At 46.7% G+C, this 19,534-nt stretch overlaps 1 protein-coding gene and 1 long non-coding RNA gene across 2 annotated transcripts in view; one reads left to right on the top strand and one right to left on the bottom strand.

Moving 5' to 3' along the window:
• The window catches only part of LOC140422652 (uncharacterized), a 39,648-nt gene that overhangs the window by 10,071 nt on the left and 10,043 nt on the right, over positions 1–19,534 (bottom strand). The gene's annotated exons all lie outside the window — the stretch shown is intronic.
• LOC140418760 (uncharacterized) lies at positions 2,326–9,217 on the top strand. The gene is made up of 2 exons (XM_072502362.1): positions 2,326–2,557; positions 5,144–9,217. Exon 2 carries the CDS (start codon positions 5,773–5,775, stop codon positions 6,925–6,927), a length of 1,155 nt encoding a protein of 384 aa, XP_072358463.1. The 5' UTR covers positions 2,326–2,557; positions 5,144–5,772; the 3' UTR covers positions 6,928–9,217.

Below are 19,534 nucleotides of genomic sequence, written 5' to 3'. Positions count from 1 at the left end.
ATCAAGTAAGGAGACCACAACTGAACACACTACTCCAGCTGTGGCCTCACTAACACCTTGTACAATTGCAGCAGAACCTCCCTAGTCTTAAACTCCATCCATCTAGCAATGAAGGACAAAATTCCATTTGCTTTCTTAATCACCTGTAAACCAACTTTTTGCGACTCATGCACTAGCACACCCAGGGCTCTTTGCACAGCAGCATGTTTTAATATTTTATCATTTAAATAATAATCCCTTTTGCTGTTATTCCTACCAAAATGGATAACCTCACATTTGTCAACATTGTATTCCATCTGCCAGACCCTAGCCCATTCACTTAGCCTATCCAAATCCCTATACAGACTTCCAGTATCCTCTGCACTTTTTGTTTTACCACTTATCTTAGTGTCGTCTGCAAACATGGACACATTGCCCTTGGTCCCCAACTCCAAATCATCTATGTAAATTGTGAACAGTTGTGGGCCCAACACTGATCCCTGAGGGACACCACTAGCTACCGATTGCCAACCAGAGAAACACCCATTAATCCCCACTCTTTGCTTTCTATTAATTAACCAATCCTCTATCCATGCTACTACTTTCCCTTTAATGCCATGCATCTTTATCTTATGCAGCAAACCTTTGTGTGGCACCTTGTCAAAGGCTTTCTGGAAATCCAGATATACCACATCCATTGGCTCCCCGTTATCTACCGCACTGGTAATGTCCTGAACAAATTCCACTAAATTAGTTCGGCACGACCTGCCCTTTATGAACCCATGCTGCGTCTGCCCAATGGGACAATTATAGGAAGGATATGATTGGAGACAGTGCAGAGGAGATTCACCAGGATGTTGCACGGGATGGAACATTTATGAAGAGAGGTTGGATAGAACAAACAAAGAACAAAGAAAGTTACAGCACAGGAACAGGCCCTTCGGCCTTCTCAAACCTGCACTGATCATGCTGCCCGTCTAATCTAAAACCTTCTACTCGTCTGGGGTCCCCCATCCTATTCATCTATTTGTCAAGGCGTCCTTAAATGCCACTATTATACCTGCTTCCACCACCACCTCTGGCAGTGAGTTCAAGGCACGCCCTACCCTCTGTGTTAAAGAATTTCCCTCGTACATCTCCTCTAAACTTTGCCCCTCTCACCTTAAACCTGTGTCCCCTAGTAATTGACTCTTCCACCCTGGAAAAATGTTTCTGACCATCCTCTCTGTCCATGCCCCTCATAATTTTGTCGACTTCTGTCAGGTCACCCCTCAACCTCCGTCGTTCCAGTGAGATCAAACCAAGTTTCTCCAACCTCTCTTCACAGCTAATGCCCTCCATACAAGGCAACATCCTGGTAAATCTTTTCTGTACTCTCTCCAAAGCCTCCACATCCTTCTGGTAGTGTGGCGACCAGAATTGAACACTATGTTCCAAGTGTGGCCGAACTAAGGTTCTGTAAAGCTGCAACATGACTTTTCAATTTTTAAACTCAATGCCCCGGCTGATGAAGGCAAGCATGCCGTATGCCTTCTTGACTACCTTCTCCACTTGCGATGCCATACTCTTAATGGTTCTGCCATTTGCTGTATATTTCCCCACTGTATTAGACCTTCCAGAATGCGTTACCTCACATTTGGCTGGATTAAACTCCATCTGCCATCTCTCTGCCCAAGTCTCCGACCGATTTCTATCTTGCAGCATCCTCTGACGGTCCACATCACTATCCGCAATTCCACTAACCTTTGTGTTGTCTGCAAACTTACCAATCAAACCAGTTACATTTTCCTCCAAATCACTTATATATACTACAAACAGCACAAGTCACAGCAGTGATCCCCACGAAACACCACTAGTCACAGCCTTCCATTGCTACCCTCAGTCTTCTATGACCGAGCCAATTCTGTATCTATCTTACCAGTTCAGCTCTGATCCTGTGTGACTTCACCTTCTGTACCAGTCTGCCAAGGGGCTTACGACCTTCATCAATCATCTCCGTCACTTCCTCAAAAAACACTATCAAGTTAGTGAGACACTACCTCCTCTTCACAAAACCGTGCTGCCTATCACTAATACGTCCACTTGCTTCGAAATGGCAGCAAATCCTGTCTCGAAGAATCCTCTCCAACAATTTCCCTACCACTGACGTAAAGTTCACCGGCTTGTAATTTTCTGGATTATCCTGCATTTTCCTTTAAATTTTCTGGGTTATCCTTAGGTTTGGGTTGTTTTCATTGGAGCCGAGAAGGGGGCCGGTGCATGTGTGTGTGTGTGTGGGGGGGGGGGGGGGGGGGTGACCTGATCGAGGTGTACAAGATTATTAGGGGCTTGGTGGACAGGGTGGATAGGGAGCAGCTGTTCCCCTCAGTTGAAGGTCAGGCACGAGGGGCCACAAGTTCAAGATGAGGGGAGAAGGTTTAGGGGGGTTTTGAGGAAAAACCTTGTTACCCAGAGGGTGGTGACAGTTTGGAACCCACTGCCTGGGAGGGTGGGAGAAGCGGGTTGCCTCACATCCTTTAAACACTTGGCACGTCATAACATTCAAGGCAATGGGCCAAGAACCAGCAAATGGAATCAGGTAGGTCAGGTGCTTTTCATGTGTCGGTGGCCATTCAGACTCAATGGGCCGAGGGGCCTCTTCACTGTTGCTGTTGATACAAAGTTCGGTGGCATCGCAGACAGACTAGATGATAGCATAAAATTGCAAGAAGATATTGACAGACTCGGTGAATAGGCAAATTTGTGGCAAATGGAATTCAAAGTAAACAAGTGTGAGGTTATACATTTTGGACCAAAAAAGAATAGAAAAGAGTACTTTCTAAATGGAAAGAGGTTCGGTCCAGTGGATGTCCAAGCTGCAAACCATTTCTCCCAATCCTGGCCCTTCATGGATTTAATGAAGGCCAAGGCAATCATTGGATTATTGAAAGACTTGACGGAGTTGTTGGATACCATTTTTCGGGTTGCAGGATAAAGCATAACGTAATTCACTCCCCACAGCCTTGAGCTGCATTTAAACTTCAACAAAGTCTCGAAGCTTCGTTTGTGTTGCTGCTGAAAAGTCCTGAATCCTCACTCCCTCCTGGGGCCAGGTGCCACCTCTCCGTACCCGTCTCCAGGACCTTCTTTCAAGTTGTGGAAATGAAAATGAAATGAAAATCGCTTATTGTCACAAGTAGGCTTCAATGAAGTTACTGTGAAAAGCCCCTAGTCGCCACATTCCGGCGCCTGTTCGGGGAGGCTGTTACGGGAAGCGAATGTTTACAGGCCTGGGATGAAAACTATCCCTCAGCCTCAGAGACAGGATACGATGAACCCTTTCTAATTTGAAACGCCCAGGCTTCACATCCAGTAGCGAAAACGTGGCAGTCAGTCCTTAAAGAACCTCACGGGAGCCTTACCCTCCACACTGAATGGACAGAAAATAACAGAATTTATGGGCAGCATGGTAGCACAGTGGTTAGAACAGCTGCTTCACAGCACCAGGGTCCCAGGTTCGATTCCCGGCTTGGGTCAGTATCTGTGCGGAGTCTGCACGTTCTCCCCGTGTCTGTGTGGGTTTCCTCTGGGCTCTCCAGTTTCCTCCCACAGTCCAAAGATGTGCAGGTTAGGTGGATTGGCTACGATAAATTGCCCTTAGTGTCCAAATAAAAGGTTAGGTGGGGTTACTGGGTTCCGGGGATGGGGGGGAGGTATGGGCTTGGCTGGGGTGCTGTTTCCAAGGTGCAGACTCGATGGGCCGAGTGGACTCCTTCTGCCCTGTAAATTCTATGATGAGCATCTGACAGACCAATGACTCGGATGTTCTTTCTCTGACCCTCAGTTCTCCAAATCCTCCAGGACCTCCGCCACGCCACTCGGCTGGTTTTCAAAGGATTGAATTCTTGTCTCCGTCGAGGAGGCATCTTGCTGAACGTTCAGGATTCTCTCCTCCGGATCATCGAGCCTCTTCATGGAGCTTTGCAGGTGGTGCTCACAAGCTCACAGATATTGAGTCAGCACACTCCGCCTCTGGTCAGTAACACGGATAATGTCGGCAGCCATAATTTTCGCCGCCTCCCAGAGCCCCGGAGAGCGCGGGGTCGAGAGACCTCCTGAGGGTCAGGCCGCCATGTTGAAAAGGCGGCTCCATTCCCGCTGAATCCACCTGCGCTGTTTTATCGACGCATTTCTTGATTCCTTTTGGCAGAATCCTACCAAACTAAACCCTGACATCTTCCAGGGACACGATCACAATATTAATTCAAGGATTAGGTAGATGGGAGCCGGGCAATCAGATAAGTGACAGATTATAGGTGAGTGGTGCCAGAACCTGCGGAAAAACAGCTACTCCAGCTCCCATATCACAAACCCGACATCCCCCCCCTCACACAGACTTCTAATTGATGAGGGTGTCGAGGGTTATGGGGAACTGGCAGGTAAATGGAGAGAAAGCTGAAATGAGGAGGGATCTCTTTACTCAAGGATGTGGTGAAGCTTTGGAAATCTGTACCCCAGAGGATTTACAGTGCAGAACGACACCATTAGGCCCATTGACTGCATCACCCTTGGAAAGAGCACCCTACTTAAGCCCACACCTCCACCTAGCCCCGTAACCCAATAACCCCATCTAACCTTTTTGGACACTAAGAGCAATTTAGCATGGCCAATCCACCTAACCTGCACATCTTTGGACCATGGGAGGAAACCGGAGCACCCGGAGGAAACCCACTCAGACACACCGAGAACGTGTAGACAGTGACCCAAGCCGGGAATCGAACCTGGGACCCTGGAGCTGTGAAGCAACAGTGCTAACCACTGTGCTGACCATTGTGATAGGGGGATAGTGCAGGAAAACAGTGCTGAGGTTGGTCAGCCAATGATCCCATTGAATGGTTCAGGTTCGATGGGCCGAATGGCCGCCTGCAGTTCATATTTGTTGTGATCTGGACAGGAAGCTGTGAGCTTAGATCTGTCAGTCAACATGAATCAGCACCTTCAGGAGAATTGGGAGGGTGAATATTAGATACAGCAGAGTGAGAATGGAGGGAGATTGTGTGGATTGGGAGATTTACAGCTTTCGCGGAATAAGAGAGAGGAAAAATGTTCCATAGAAACGAGAATTGTCTGTTCTAAGTTTCGATCCTGTACTAACAATGATGAATTTTGTAAATTGTTTTTACAGGATATTAGATGAGGAGGAATTACAGACAGAAATCTCAAACATTACGTCTCGATCTGAGAGACTCACTCGATTCCCTGGAACCTGAATATCATCGGCCTTTGAATCTAGAAGGAGAAATGTTTACCTGAACTGTCACCTAAAGATTTCAAACATCAGTTTGATTGGAAAAGCACCGAGACCCACACAACACCCACCCGAGTGAGAGAGTTCATAGACTCCCAGAATTTACAGTGCAGCAGGAGGCCGTTTGGCCCATCGAGTCTGCACCAGCCCTTGGAAAGATCACCCTGCCTAAGCCCACATCTCCACCCTATCACCGTAACCGAATAACCCCACCCAAACTTTTTCGATACTCAGGGCAATTTAGCATGGTCAATCCACCTAACCTGCACATCTTTGGACTGTGGGAGGAAACCGGAGCACCCGGGAGGAAACGCACACAGACACGGGAGAACGTGCAGATTCCGCACAGACAGTTCCAGCGAACTTACTGTGGAAAGAGCTTTAACCAGTTCCACAGCCTGAATAAACATAACGTTCACAGCAGGGAGAGACCATACCCATGTTGTGTCTGTGAAAGAGGCTTCAATTGATCATCCAACCTGGAGAGACACGAGGAGACCCATAACATGGAGAAACCGTGGAAATATGGGGACTGTGGGAAGGGATACAGAGCCCCATCTAAGCTGGAGACTCTTCAACGCAGTCACACTGGGGAGAGGCCATTCACCTGCTCTCAGTGTGGGAAAGGATTCTGTGATTCGTCCAGCCTATTGAGACACCAGCGAGTTCACACTGGGGAGAAGCCATTCACCTGCTCTCAGTGTGGGAAGGGATTCACTCAGTTACCCAACCTGCAGAGACACCAGCGAGTTCACACTGGGGAGAGGCCATTCACCTGCACTCTGTGTGGGAAGGGATTCACTCAGCCATCCAATCTGCAGACACACCAGCGAATTCACACTGGGGAGAGGCCATTCACCTGCACTCAGTGTGGGAAGGGATTCACTCAGTTATCCACCCTGAAGACACACCAGCAAATTCATACTGGGAAGACACTGTTCACCTGCTCTCAGTGTGGGAAGGGACTCACTCGGTTATCTCACCTGCGGAGACACCAGCGAGTTCACACTGGGGAGAGGCCGTTCACCTGCTCTCAGTGTGGGAAGGCATTCAGTCAGTTATCTCACCTGCGGTCACACCAGCGAGTTCACACTGGGGAGAGGCTGTTCACCTGCTCTCAGTGTGGGAAGGGATTCACTCAGTTATCTCACCTGCAGACACACCAACAAGTTCACACTGGGGAGAGGCCATTCACCTGCTCTCAGTGTGGGAAGGGATTCAATCAGGTATCCACCCTGCAGTCACACCAGCGAGTTCACACTGGGGAGAGGCCATTCACCTGCTCTCAGTGTGGGAAGGGATTCACTCAGTTATCCACCCTACAGTCACACCAGCGAGTTCACACTGGGGAGAGGCCATTCACCTGCGCTCTCTGTGGGAAAGGATTTGCTGAAGTATCCACCCTGCGGAGACACAAGCGAGTTCACACTGGGGAGAGGCCATTCACCTGCTCTCTGTGTGGGAAGGGATTCACTCAGTTACTCAACCTGCAGAGACACCAGCGAGTTCACACTGGGCAGAGGCCATTCACCTGCTCTCAGTGTGGGAAGGGATTCACTCAGTTATCCCACCTGCGGAGACACCAGCGGGTTCACACTGGGGAGAGGCCGTCCACCTCTCAATGTGAGACAGGATTGCTTGCTTCAGTGCACCTGCTTTGACACCAACAGTTTCACAATTGATTACAGGGGTTGGATTCTGCTGTTATTGTTTCTGCTCTACATCCAGGACTGCATTTTGTTCATTCTGACAGGTGGTCAGTGGGGATGGTCGGAGGGTTTCTTTCTGCTGGACTGGCCAGTCTCACCACTTTGCCTCCAGTGGGCTGATGCTCTTTAAGCCTTGTTGCTAATACCTGGCTTCAAATTGCACAAGGATCACAGTGTGAAAGGGTGTTTGGAAGTTTGAAGATATTTAGTTCCCATTTCTGTTTGGAACCCCCCAAAGCATGCCACACTACCATGGAGATGAGCCCTGGTGGTTACATGATTCTTTTGTTTAATTTATCTGGGTGTTCCTCACTTAAGAAAACTATCACGGTATGAGGGGCAAGTTGTCTGAGGTGGACTGGGAATCTGATCGGTACAGGGAATACCTAATGTTTAAGGAATTATTATATATTTATCAGGGGGTCGGTTAGCTCAGTTGGCTGGATGACTGGTTTGTGATGCAGAGCAAGGCCAACAGTGAGGATTCAACTCCCGTCCTGGCTGAGTTTATTCATGAAGGCCCCGCCTTCTCAACCAGGCCCCTCGCCTGAGGTGTGCTGACCCTCGGGTTAAATCACCTCCAGTCAACTCTCTCTGTCAAAGGTGAGAGCAGCCTATGGTCCTCTGGGATTTTTGCAACTTTTATTTTGCATATATACAACAAATATAGATTCCTTTAAGGAACAAAAATCCAACGGGAAAAGTGATGTAACCGTGGTGAACAAGAAAAGTTAAAGATTCCACGAGATCCATTCAAATTCAGCAAATGAGGATCAAGAAACTGATGAGAGCAAACCGGCGAGAAACATAAAAACCGACTGGAAACCTCTCCAGGAATGTGAAAAGGAAAAGATTAGCAAAGACCAATGTGGGTCCATTCCAGGCAGAGACAGGAGAGTTTAGAATGGGGAATGAGGAAATGGCAGAGAAACTGAACAATGTGTGTCTGTCTTCACAGAGGAAGATACAGAAATTGTCCCCAAAACACCAGAGAACCAAGGGACTGGCAGAGATTAGTATTGGTGTAAAAGTAGTACTGGAAAAATTAATGACACTGAAAGTGAATAAATCCCCAAAAGCTGATGATCAACATCCCAGAGTGTTGAACGAGGAGGCTGTAGAGATCTCGATTCCTCATTCTAAATTCTCCTGACTCTATCTGGAATGGACAAAACTTTGTCTGAGCCAAATGTTTCCTTTTTACGTAGCCAGAAAAACCTTTACAGTCTATTTTTATGTATTTTGTCAGTTCACATTCTATTCTCCCTTTTCTTTTTCCTCGGTGCCTTGGTCGAAGAACGGAAGTAAATCCTCGAAAATGAATCCTCACTTGGACAAATTCTGAGACAATTAAGTTTCGACTTCCAGGACAGAGTAACTATAATCGTGGAGTGTGATTTTAGATTGTGTAACAGGACAAAGTTCTAGTTTATAGTTTAATGTGTAGGTTTCCAAGTTAAAGTAGCTTCTAGTTTGTTTGTTGTATTAAAAGTCATAAAACTTGAAGTGCTGTCGTGTGATCCTTTAATTTGTTGACTGGGAATTTGATTTTTTTCTAAGAGGTTGCTGACCTTTACGGAGATCCTAATCCACAAGTTTTGATTTCCTATTTGAGCCTCGGGCACCTTTCTGTCTCTATTGCTCGTGTCAATGAGAGCCAGGTGATGGAGCTGAGGGCTGACTTTCGCTGAATTTGGCTGAGAATAACGGGGCCTGTTCCCCAATAGGGGAACTGCCATGGGCGTCGCTACTAGAGCCAGAAAGTTGCTGGAGGCCTGACTGAAATGAAATGAAATGGAAATCGCTTATTGTCACAAGTAGGCTTCAAATGAAGTTACTGTGAAAATCCCCTTGTCGTCACATTCCGGCGCCTGTTCGGGAGGCTTTTTCGGGAATTGAACTGTGATGCTGGCCTGCCTTGGTCTGCTTTAAAAGCCAGCGATTTATCCCTGTGCTAAACTGGGAACTGGACCTCCAACAATTCAGGTTTTGGGGGGGGGGGGGGGGGGGGAGGTGACAGGAGTGACGATGATGTGACCCCCAAGGTTCAGTGCCCACGTGTCCCAAGCTGGAAGTCACGGGAACAGGGTACAGAGGAGCTGAAGGGAATCCATTTGTGACCAGAACATTGTGAACATCCTGTTACTCTGGTTGTCTTTGACCCTCAAGTAATTTTCTGTTAGTTCTTTTAACCATGTTCTGTTTCATCAATAAACCTTTAACAGGAAAATATTTGAATTTGTTGGACTTTTCCTGATTAAATTTGTTTACTGAAGTGGGTGAGAGGTCTTGGCAGGCTCTTTAACAGAAAGTGAGTCCCTCTGAGGCAATTGGCAAAGGAGCCAGAGGGGTAGAGCAGATTTGATTTTTCTTTTGACACAGTGTTTGAAAATGCAGTTCAGGGAATCAATCGTGACTGACGAATTTATCAAGGTTCTCTGAGAAATAACAAGGGATGTCAATAAAGGGGAACCTGTAGATGTGCTTTATCTGGATTTCCAGAAGGTATTTCCCAAGGTGCCACATCAAAGGTTATTACACAAAATAAGAGCTCAGGGTGTGGGGGCAACACATCAGCATGGATAGAGGATTGGTTAGCGAGCAGGAAGCAGCCAGTCGGTATAAATGGGTCATTTGTGGGTGGGTAAGATATGACAAGTGGAATGTCACCAGGATCAGTGCTGGGCTCTCACCCATTTACAATCTGTATGAATGTGGTGGATGACGGGATTGAATGGCGGCTAAATTTTCTGATGCCTTAAAGACAGGTTGGAAAGTAATTTGTGAAGTGGATTGAAGGAGTCTGCAAGTCAACACCATAATCCCAGCCAAACTCCTATCAAAGCTCCAAAACCTAGGACTTGGCTCCCCACTCTGCAACTGGATCCTCGATTTTCTGACCAACAGACCACAGTCCGTAAGAATGAACAACAACACCTCTGCGCAGCATGGTAGCATTGTGGATAGCACAATTGCTTCACAGCTCCAGGGTCCCAGGTTCGATTCCGGCTTGGGTCACTGTCTGTGCGGAGTCTGCACATCCCGCGTGTGCGTGGGTTTCCTCCGGGTGATCTGGTTTCCTCCCACAGTCCAAAGATGTGCAGGTTAGGTGGATTGGCCATGATAAATTGCCCTTAGTGTCCAAAATTGCCCTTAGTGTTGGGTGGGGTTGCTGGGTTATGGGGATAGGGTAGAGGTGTTGACATTGGGTAGGGTGCTCGTTCCAAGAGTCGGTGCGGACTCGATGGGCCGAATGGCCTCCTTCTGCACTGTAAATTCTATGATTAACAATAGTCCTCAACACCGGCGCCCCGCAAGGCTGCGGACTTAGCCACCTACTCTACTCCCTGTACACACACAACTGCGTGGCAAAACCTGGTTCCAACTCCATCTACAGGTTTGCTGATGATACGACCATAGTGGGCCGGATCTCGAATAACGATGAGTCCGAATACAGGAGGGAGACAGAGAACATAGTGGAGTGGTGTAGCGACAACAATCTCTCCCTCAATGCCAGCAAAACTAAAGAACTGGTAATTGACTTCAGGAAGCAAAGTACTGTGCACACCCCTGTCAGCATCAATGGGGCCGAGGTGGAGATGGTTAGCAGTTTCAAATTCCTCGGGGTGCACATCTCCAAAAATCTGTCCTGGTCCACCCACGTCGACGCTACCACCAAGAAAGCACAACAGCGCCTATACTTCCTCAGGAAACTAAGGAAATTCGGCATGTCCACATTGACTCTTACCAACTTTTACAGGTGCACCATAGAAAGCATCCTATCAGGCTGCATCACAGCCTGGTATGGCAACTGCTCTGAAGCAAGAAACTTCAGAGAGTCGTGAACACCGCCCAGTCCATCACACAAAACTGCCTCCCGTCCATTGACTCCATCTACACCTCTCGCTGCCTGGGGAAAGCGGGCAGTATAATCAAAGATCACTCCCACCCGGCTTACTCACTCTTCCAACTTCTTCCATCGGGCAGGAGATACAGAAGTCTGAGAACACGCACGAACAGACTCAAAAACAGCTTCTTCCCCACTGTCACCAGACTCCTAAATGACCCTCTTATGGACTGATTTCATTAACACTACACCCTGTATGCTTCATCCGATGCCAGTGCTTTTGTAGTTACATTGTATATGTTGTGTTGCCCTATTATGTATTTTCTTTTATTCCCTTTTCTTCCCATGTACTTAATGATCTGTTGAGCTGCTCGCAGAAAAATACTTTTCACTGTACCGAGGTACAGTGACAATAAACAAATCCAATCCTATCCAAAGGACTACAAATAGGTTAAGTGACTGGGCAAAAAACTGACAGATGGAGCACAACTTGGGAAAATGTGAATTGTCCACTTTGTCAGGAAGTATTAATAAAACAACATTATTTAAATCTGAGGTACAGAGGGATCGGGGTACCCAATCCCAAGTTAGTCTGCAGGTACAGCAAGTGATTGGGAAGGTCCATGGAATATTATTGTTTATTGCAAAGGAAATCTAATATAAATGTAGGGATGTTTTGCTGCAGTTGTACAGTCATAGAGGTTTACAGCATGAAAACAGGCCCTCCGGCCCAACTTGTCCATGCCACCCAGTTTTTACCACTAAGCTCGTCCCAATTGCCTACATTTGGCCCATACCCCACTATACCAGCATTCCCACATAACTGTCTAAATGCTTGTACCCACCTCTACTACTGCCTCTGGCAGCTCGTTCCAGATACTCGCCACCCCCTGTGTGAAAAGAATTTCCCCTCTGGTCTCTTTTATATCTCTCTCCTCTCATCTTAAACCTATGCCCTCTAGTTTTAGACACCCCTACCTTTGGGAAAAGACGTTGACTATCTACCTCATCTATGCCCCTCATTATTTTACAGACCTCTATAAGATCACGCCTAAGCCCCCTATGCTCCAGGGCAATAAGTCCTGGTCACATCCGAGTAAATCTCTTCTGCACTCTTTCTAGTTTAATAATATCCTTTCTATAATAGCACCAGAACTGTACACAGTACTCCAAGTGTGGTCTTATTAATGTCTTGGACAACTTCAGCAAGACGTTCCAACTCCTGTATTCAATGTTCTGACCAATGAAATCAAGTATGCCAAATACCTTCTTCTTCACCCTGTCCACCTGTGACTCCACTTTCAAGGAGCTATGAACCAGTAATCCTCGATCTCTTTGTTCTATAACTCTCCCCAACTCCCTAACATTCACTGAGTAGGTTCTGCCCTGATTCAATCTACCAAAATGCATCACACTCACAGTTATCAAAACTGGTACTAACAACATAGGCAGGATGGGGCATGAGGTCCTGCAGCAGGAGTTCAGGCAGCTAGGCAGAAAGTTAAAAGACAGGACCTCTAGGGTTGTAATCTCACGATTACCCCCTGTGCCACGTGCCAGTGAGGCGAGAAATAGGAAGATAGAGCAGCAAAACATGTGGCTAAACAGCTGGTGTAGGAGGGAGGGTTTCCGTTATCTGGACCACTGGGAGCTCTTCTGGGGCAGGTGTGACCTATATAAGGACGGGTTGTATCTAAACCGGAGAGGCATAAATATCCTGACGGCGAGGTTTGCTAGTGTCACACGGGAGGGTTTAAACTAGTATGGCAGGGGGGTGGGCACAGCAGCAAAAGGTCAGAAAGTGAGAGCATTGAGGGAGAACTAGGGAATAGGGACAGTGTGGCTCTGAGGCAGAGCAGACAGGGAGATGTTGCTGAACACAGTGGGTCTGGTGGCCTGAAGTGCATATGTTTTAATGAAGAAGTATTACGGGTAAGGCAGATGAACTTAGAGCTTGGATTAGTACTTGGAACTATGATGTTGTTGCCATTTCAGAGACCTGGTTGAGGGAAGGGCAGGATTGGCAGCTAAACGTTCCAGGATTTAGATGTTTCAGGCGGGATAGAGGGGGATGTAAAAGGGGTGGCGGAGTTGTGCTACTGGTTAGGGAGGATATCACAGCTGTACAAGGGGAGGACACCTCAGAGAGCAGTGAGGCTATATGGGTAGAGATCAGGAATAAGAAGGGTGCAGTCACAATGTTGGGGGTTTACTACAGGCCTCCCAACAGCCAGCGGGAGATAGAGGAGCAGATAGGTAGACAGATTTTGGAAAAGAGTAAAAACAACAGGGTTGTGGTGATGGGAGACTTCAACTTCCCCAATATTCACTGGGACTCACTTAGTGCCAGGGGCTTAGATGGGGCAGAGTTTGTAAGGAGCACACAGGAGGGCTTCTTAAAACAATATGTAGACAGTCCAACTAGGGAAGGGGTGGTACTGGACCTGGTTTTGGGGAATGAGCCCGGCCAGGTGGTAGAAGTTTCAGTAGGGGAGCATTTCGGGAACAGTGACCACAATTCATTAAGTTTTAAAGTGCTGGTGGACAAGGGTAAGAGTGGTCCTAGGGTGAATGTGCTAAATTGGGGGAAGGCTAATTATAACAATATTAGGCGGGAACTGAAGAACATAGATTGGGGGCGGATGATTGAGGGCAAATCAACATCTGACATGTGGGAGGCTTTCAAGTGTCAGTTGAAAGGAATTCCAGTTAGGAAGAAGGATAAATACGGCAATTTTCGGGAACCTTGGATAACGAGAGATATTGTAGGCCTCGTCAAAAAGAAAAAGGAGGCATTTGTCAGGGCTAAAGGGCTGGGAACAGACGAAGCCTGTGTGGAATAAAAGGAAAGTAGGAAGGAACTTAAGCAAGGAGTCAGGACGGCTAGAAGGGATGACGAAAAGTCATTGGCAAATAGGGTTAAGGAAAATCCCAAGGCTTTTTACACATATATAAAAAGCAAGATGGTAGCCAGGGAAAGGGTTGGCCCACTGAAGGATAGGCAAGGGAATCTATAAGACCATAAGACATAGGGGCGGAAGTAAGGCCATTCGGCCCATCGAGTCCACTCCACCATTCAATCATGGCTGATTTCAACTCCATTTACCCGCTCTCTCTCCATAGCCCTTAATTCCTCGAGAAATCAAGAATTTATCAACTTCTGTCTTAAAGACACTCAACGTCCCGGCCTCCACCGCCCTCTGTGGCAATGAATTCCACAGACCCACCACTCTCTGGCTGAAGAAATTTCTCCTCATCTCTGTTCTAAAGTGACTCCCTTTTATTCTAAGGCTGTGCCCCCGGGTCCTAGTCTCCCCTGCTAATGGAAACAACTTCCCTACATCCACCCTATCTAAGCCATTCATTATCTTGTAAGTTTCTATTAGATCTCCCCTCAACCTCCTAAACTCCAATGAATATAATCCCAGGATCCTCAGATGTTCATCGTATGTTAGGCCTACCATTCCTGGGATCATCCGTGTGAATCTCCGCTGGACCCGCTCCAGTGCCAGTATGTCCTTCCTGAGGTGTGGGGCCCAAAATTGCTCACAGTATTCTAAATGGGGCCTAACTAATGCTTTATAAAGCTTCAGAAGTACATCCCTGCTTTTATATTCCAAGCCTCTTGAGATGAATGACAACATTGCATTTGCTTTCTTAATTACGGACTCAACTTGCAAGTTTACCTTTAGAGAATCCTGGACTAGGACTCCCAAGTCCCTTTGCACTTCAGCATTATGAATTTTGTCACCGTTTAGAAAATAGTCCATGCCTCTATTCTTTTTTCCAAAGTGCAAGACCTCGCACTTGCACACGTTGAATTTCATCAGCCATTTCTTGGACCACTCTCCTAAACTGTCTAAATCTTTCTGCAGCCTCCCCACCTCCTCCATACTACCTGCCCCTCCACCTATCTTTGTATCATCGGCAAACTTAGCCAGAATGCCCCCAGTCCCGTCATCTAGATCGTTAATATATAAAGAGAACAGCTGTGGCCCCAACACTGAACACTGCGGTACACCACTCGTCACCGGTTGCCATTCCGAAAAAGAACCTTTTATCCCAACTCTCTGCCGTCTGCCTGACAGCCAATCGTCAATCCATGTTAGTACCTTGCCTCGAATACCATGGGCCCTTATTTTACTCAGCAGTCTTCCATGAGGCACCTTATCAAAGGCCTTTTGGAAGTCAAGATAGATAACATCCATTGGCTCTCCTTGGTCTAACCTATTTGTTATCTCTTCAAAGAACTCTAACAGGTTTGTCAGGCACGACCTCCCCTTACTAAATCCTTGCTGACTTGTCCTAATCTGACCCTGCACTTCCAAGAATTTAGAAATCTCATCCTTAACAATGGATTCTAGAATCTTGCCAACAACCGAGGTTAGGCTAATTGGCCTATAATTTTCCATCTTTTTCCTTGTTCCCTTCTTGAACAGCGGGGTTACAACAGCGATTTTCCAATCCTCTGGTACTTTCCCTGAATCCAGTGACTTTTGAAAGATCATCACCAACACCTCCACTATTTCTTCAGCTAGCTCCTTTAGAGCTCTAGGATGTAGTCCACCTGGGCCCGGAGATTTATCAATTTTTAGGCCTCTTAGTTTCTCTAGCACTTTCTCCTTTGTGATGGCTACCATATTCAACTCTGCCCCCTGACTCTCCGGAATTGTTGGGATATTACTCATGTCTTCTACTGTGAAGACTGACGCAAAAGTACCTATTTAGATGCTCAGCTATTTCCTTGTCTCCCATCACAAACTTACCTGCATCATTTTGGAGCAGCCCAATGTCAACTTTTGCCTCCCGTTTGTTTTTAATGTATTTAAAGAAACGTTTACTATCATTCCTAATGTTACTGACTAGCCTACCTTCATATTTGATCCTCTCTTTCCTTATTTCTCTTTTTGTTATCCTCTGTTTGTTTTTGTAGCCTTCCCAACCTTCTGACTTCCCACTACTCTTTGCCACATTATAGGCTTTCTCTTTTGCTTTGATGCATTCCCTAACTTCCTTTGTCAGCCATGGCTGCCTAATCCCCCCTCTGATAACCTTTCTTTTCTTTGGGATGAACCTCTGTACTGTGTCCTCAATTACTACCAGAAACTCCTGCCATTGCTGTTCTACTGTCTTTCCCACTAGGCTCTGCTCCCAGTCGATTTTCGTCAGTTTCTCCCTCATGCCCCTGTAGTTACCTTTATTTAACTGTAACACCTTTACATCTGATTCTACCTTCTTTCTTTCAAATTGGAGATTGAATTCGACCATATTATGATCACTGCCTCCTAAGTGCTCCCTTACTTTAAGATCTTTAATCAAGTCTGGCTCATTACATAACACTATGTCCAGAATGGCCTGCATCAGAGATTAGCGTGCACAATTAAAGCACATGGGATTAAGGGTAGTGTGTTGAGATAGGTAGAATATTGGTTGGCAGACAGGAAACAAAGAGTAGGAATTAATGGGTCTTTTTCAAATTGGCAGGCAGTGACTAGTGGGGTACCGCAGGGATCGGTGCTCGGGCCCCAGATATTCACAAGATATATTAATGATTGACAAAAGAAATTTAAAGTACCCAATTATTTTTTTCCAATTAAGGTGCAATTTAGCGTGGCCAATTCACTTACCCTGCACATCTTTAGGTTATGGGGGTGAGACTCACGCAGACACGGGGAGAACTTGTCTCCACACAGAGTGGCATGGATTGAACCCTAGTCCTCAGCTCTGTGAGGTAGCAGTGCTAACCACTGCACACCCAATATATTAACGATTTAGATGAGGGAACGACATGCAATATCTCCAAATTTGCAGATGCCAGCAAGTTGCGTGGGTGGGTGAGCTGCAAGGAGGATGCAGAGATCCTTCAGTGTGATTTTCACAAGTTGAGTGAGTGGGCAAATGAATGGCAGATACAGTATACTTTGGAGAAATGCGAGGTTATCCACTTTGGTAGCAAAAACAAGAAGGCAGACTATTAGCTGAATGGCCACAAATTAGGAGAGGGAATGTGCAACAAGACCTGGGTATCCTCGTACACCAGTCACTGAAGGTAAGCATGCAGCTATAGCAGGCGGTAAAGAAGGCAAATGATATGCTAGCCTTCATTGCGAGCGGATTAGAGTACATGAGCAGGGACATCTTGCTGCAATTATACAGGGCCGTGGTGAGGCCACATCTAGAATAGTGTGTGCAGTTTGTCTCCTTATCTGAGGAAGGATGTTCTTGCTCTAGAGGGAGTGCAGCGAAGGTTTACCAGACTGATTCCTGGGATGGTGGGACTGACATACGAGAGATTGAATCAGCTAGGATTGTATTCGCTGGAATTCAGAAGAATGGGGGATCTCATAGAAACCTATAATATTCCAACAGGACTTGACAGGGTAGATGCAGGAAAGGTATTCCCGATGGTGGGAGTATACAGAGATCGCAGTCTGAGGATACGGGGTAGACCATTTAGACAGAGATGAGTAATTTCTTCAACCAGAGAGTGGTGAGCCTGTGGAATTTGTTACCACAGGAAATAGTTGAGGCCAATACATTATTTGTTTTCAAGAAGCAGTTAGATATAGCACTTAGGGCGAAGGGGATCAAAGGATATGGAGAGGAAAGCGGGATGAGGCTATTGAGTTGGATGATAAGCCATGATCATAACGAATGGCAGAGCAGGCGCAAAGGGCCAAATGGTCTCTTCCTGCTCCTATTTTCCATGTTTCTATGTAATCCCTTCCCACACTAAGAGCAGGTGAATGACCTCTTCCCAGAGTGAACTCGCTGGTGTGTCCGCAGGTTGGACGGATTACTGAATCCCTTCCCACACTGAGAGCAGGTGAATGGCCTCTCCCCAGTGTGAACTCGCTGGTGTGTCTGCAGGGTGGATAACCGAGTGAAACACTTCTCACAGTGAGAGCAGGTGAACGGCCTCTCTCCAGTGTGAATGCGACGATGAGTCTCCAGCTCAGATGGAAATCCGTATCCCTTCCCACAGTCCCCACATTGCCACGGTTTCTCCATGTTTTGGATCTCCTCGTGTCGCTCGAGATTGGACAATCAGTGGAAGCCTTGTCTACACACCAAACATGTGCACTGTCTCTCCTGACTGTGAATGGTATGACATTTTTTCAGGCTGTGTAATAGTTGAAGCTCTTTCCACAGTCAGTTCATTAGAACTCTCTCACTCGGGTGTGTTGTGTGGGTCTCGGTGCTTTTCCAGTCACACTCACGTTTAAAATCTTTTGAAGCCGACAGATCGGACAAACATTTCTCCTTCTCGCCGATGATATTCAGAGCCCGATGATATTCAGAGCCCGATGATATTCAGAGCCCGATGATATTCAGAGCCCGATGATATTCAGAGCCCGATGATATTCAGAGCCCGATGATATCCAGATCAGAAGGAATCTTTGAGTTTGTCATGAGTTTGATGTGATGTTTGAGACTTCTGTCTGCAATTCCTCCTCTTCCAATATCCTTCAAAAAGAATTTATAAAAATTATCATTGTTGGTACAGGACAGAAATTCGGAGCAGACAATTCTGAGGGGCTGTTTCGCACAGAGCTAAATTGCTGGCTTTTAAAGCAGACCAAGACAGTCCAGCAGCACGGTTCAATTCCCGTAACAGCCTCCCCGAACAGGCGTTGGAATGTGGTGACTAGGGGCTTTTCACAGTAACTTAATTTGAAGCCTACTTGTGACAATAAGCGATTTTAAGACCATAAGACATAGGAGCGGAAGTAAGGCCATTCGGCCCATCGAGTCCACTCCGCCATTCAATCATGGCTGATTTCAACTCCATTTATCCGCTCTCTCTCCATAGCCCTTAATTCCTCGAGAAATCAAGAATTTATCAACGTCTGTCTTAAAAACACTCAACGTCCCGGCCTCCACCGCCCTCTGTGGCAATGAATTCCACAGACCCACCACTCTCTGGCTGAAGAAATTTCTCCTCATCTCTGTTCTAAAGTGACTCCCTTTTATTCTAAGGCTGTGCCCCCGGGTCCTAGTCTCCCCTGCTAATGGAAACAACTTCCCTACGTCCACCCTATCTAAGCCATTCATTATCTTGTAAGTTTCTATTAGATCTCCCCTCAACCTCCTAAACTCCAATGAATATAATCCCAGGATCCTCAGATGTTCATCGTATGTTAGGCCTACCATTCCTGGGATCATCCGTGTGAATCTCCGCTGGACCCGCTCCAGTGCCAGTATGTCCTTCCTGAGGTGTGGGGCCCAAAATTGCTCACAGTATTCTAAATGGGGCCTAACTAATGCTTTATAAAGCTTCAGAAGTACATCCCTGCTTTTATATTCCAAGCCTCTTGAGATGAATGACAACATTGCATTTGCTTTCTTAATTACGGACTCAACTTGCAAGTTTACCTTTAGAGAATCCTGGACTAGGACTCCCAAGTCCCTTTGCACTTCAGCATTATGAATTTTGTCACCGTTTAGAAAATAGTCCATGCCTCTATTCTTTTTCCAAAGTGCAAGACCTCGCACTTGCCCACGTTGAATTTCATCAGCCATTTCTTGGACCACTCTCCTAAACTGTCTCAATCTTTCTGCAGCCTCCCCACCTCCTCCATACTACCTGCCCCTCCACCTATCTTTGTATCATCGGCAAACTTAGCCAGAATGCCCCCAGTCCCGTCATCTAGATCGTTAATATATAAAGAGAACAGCTGTGGCCCCAACACTGAACCCTGCGGGACACCA

The sequence above is a fragment of the Scyliorhinus torazame genome, chromosome 5, assembly GCF_047496885.1.
Source record: "Scyliorhinus torazame isolate Kashiwa2021f chromosome 5, sScyTor2.1, whole genome shotgun sequence".
NCBI lineage: Eukaryota > Metazoa > Chordata > Chondrichthyes > Carcharhiniformes > Scyliorhinidae > Scyliorhinus > Scyliorhinus torazame.
Note: the sequence above shows the minus strand (reverse complement) of the source record. Positions and strands in the feature narration are given on the sequence as shown.

Coding starts and splice junctions, on each gene's coding strand:
- LOC140418760 (XM_072502362.1), top strand. CDS start 5,773: ATGGAGAAACCGTGGAAATATGGGGACTGTGGGAAGGGATACAGAGCC.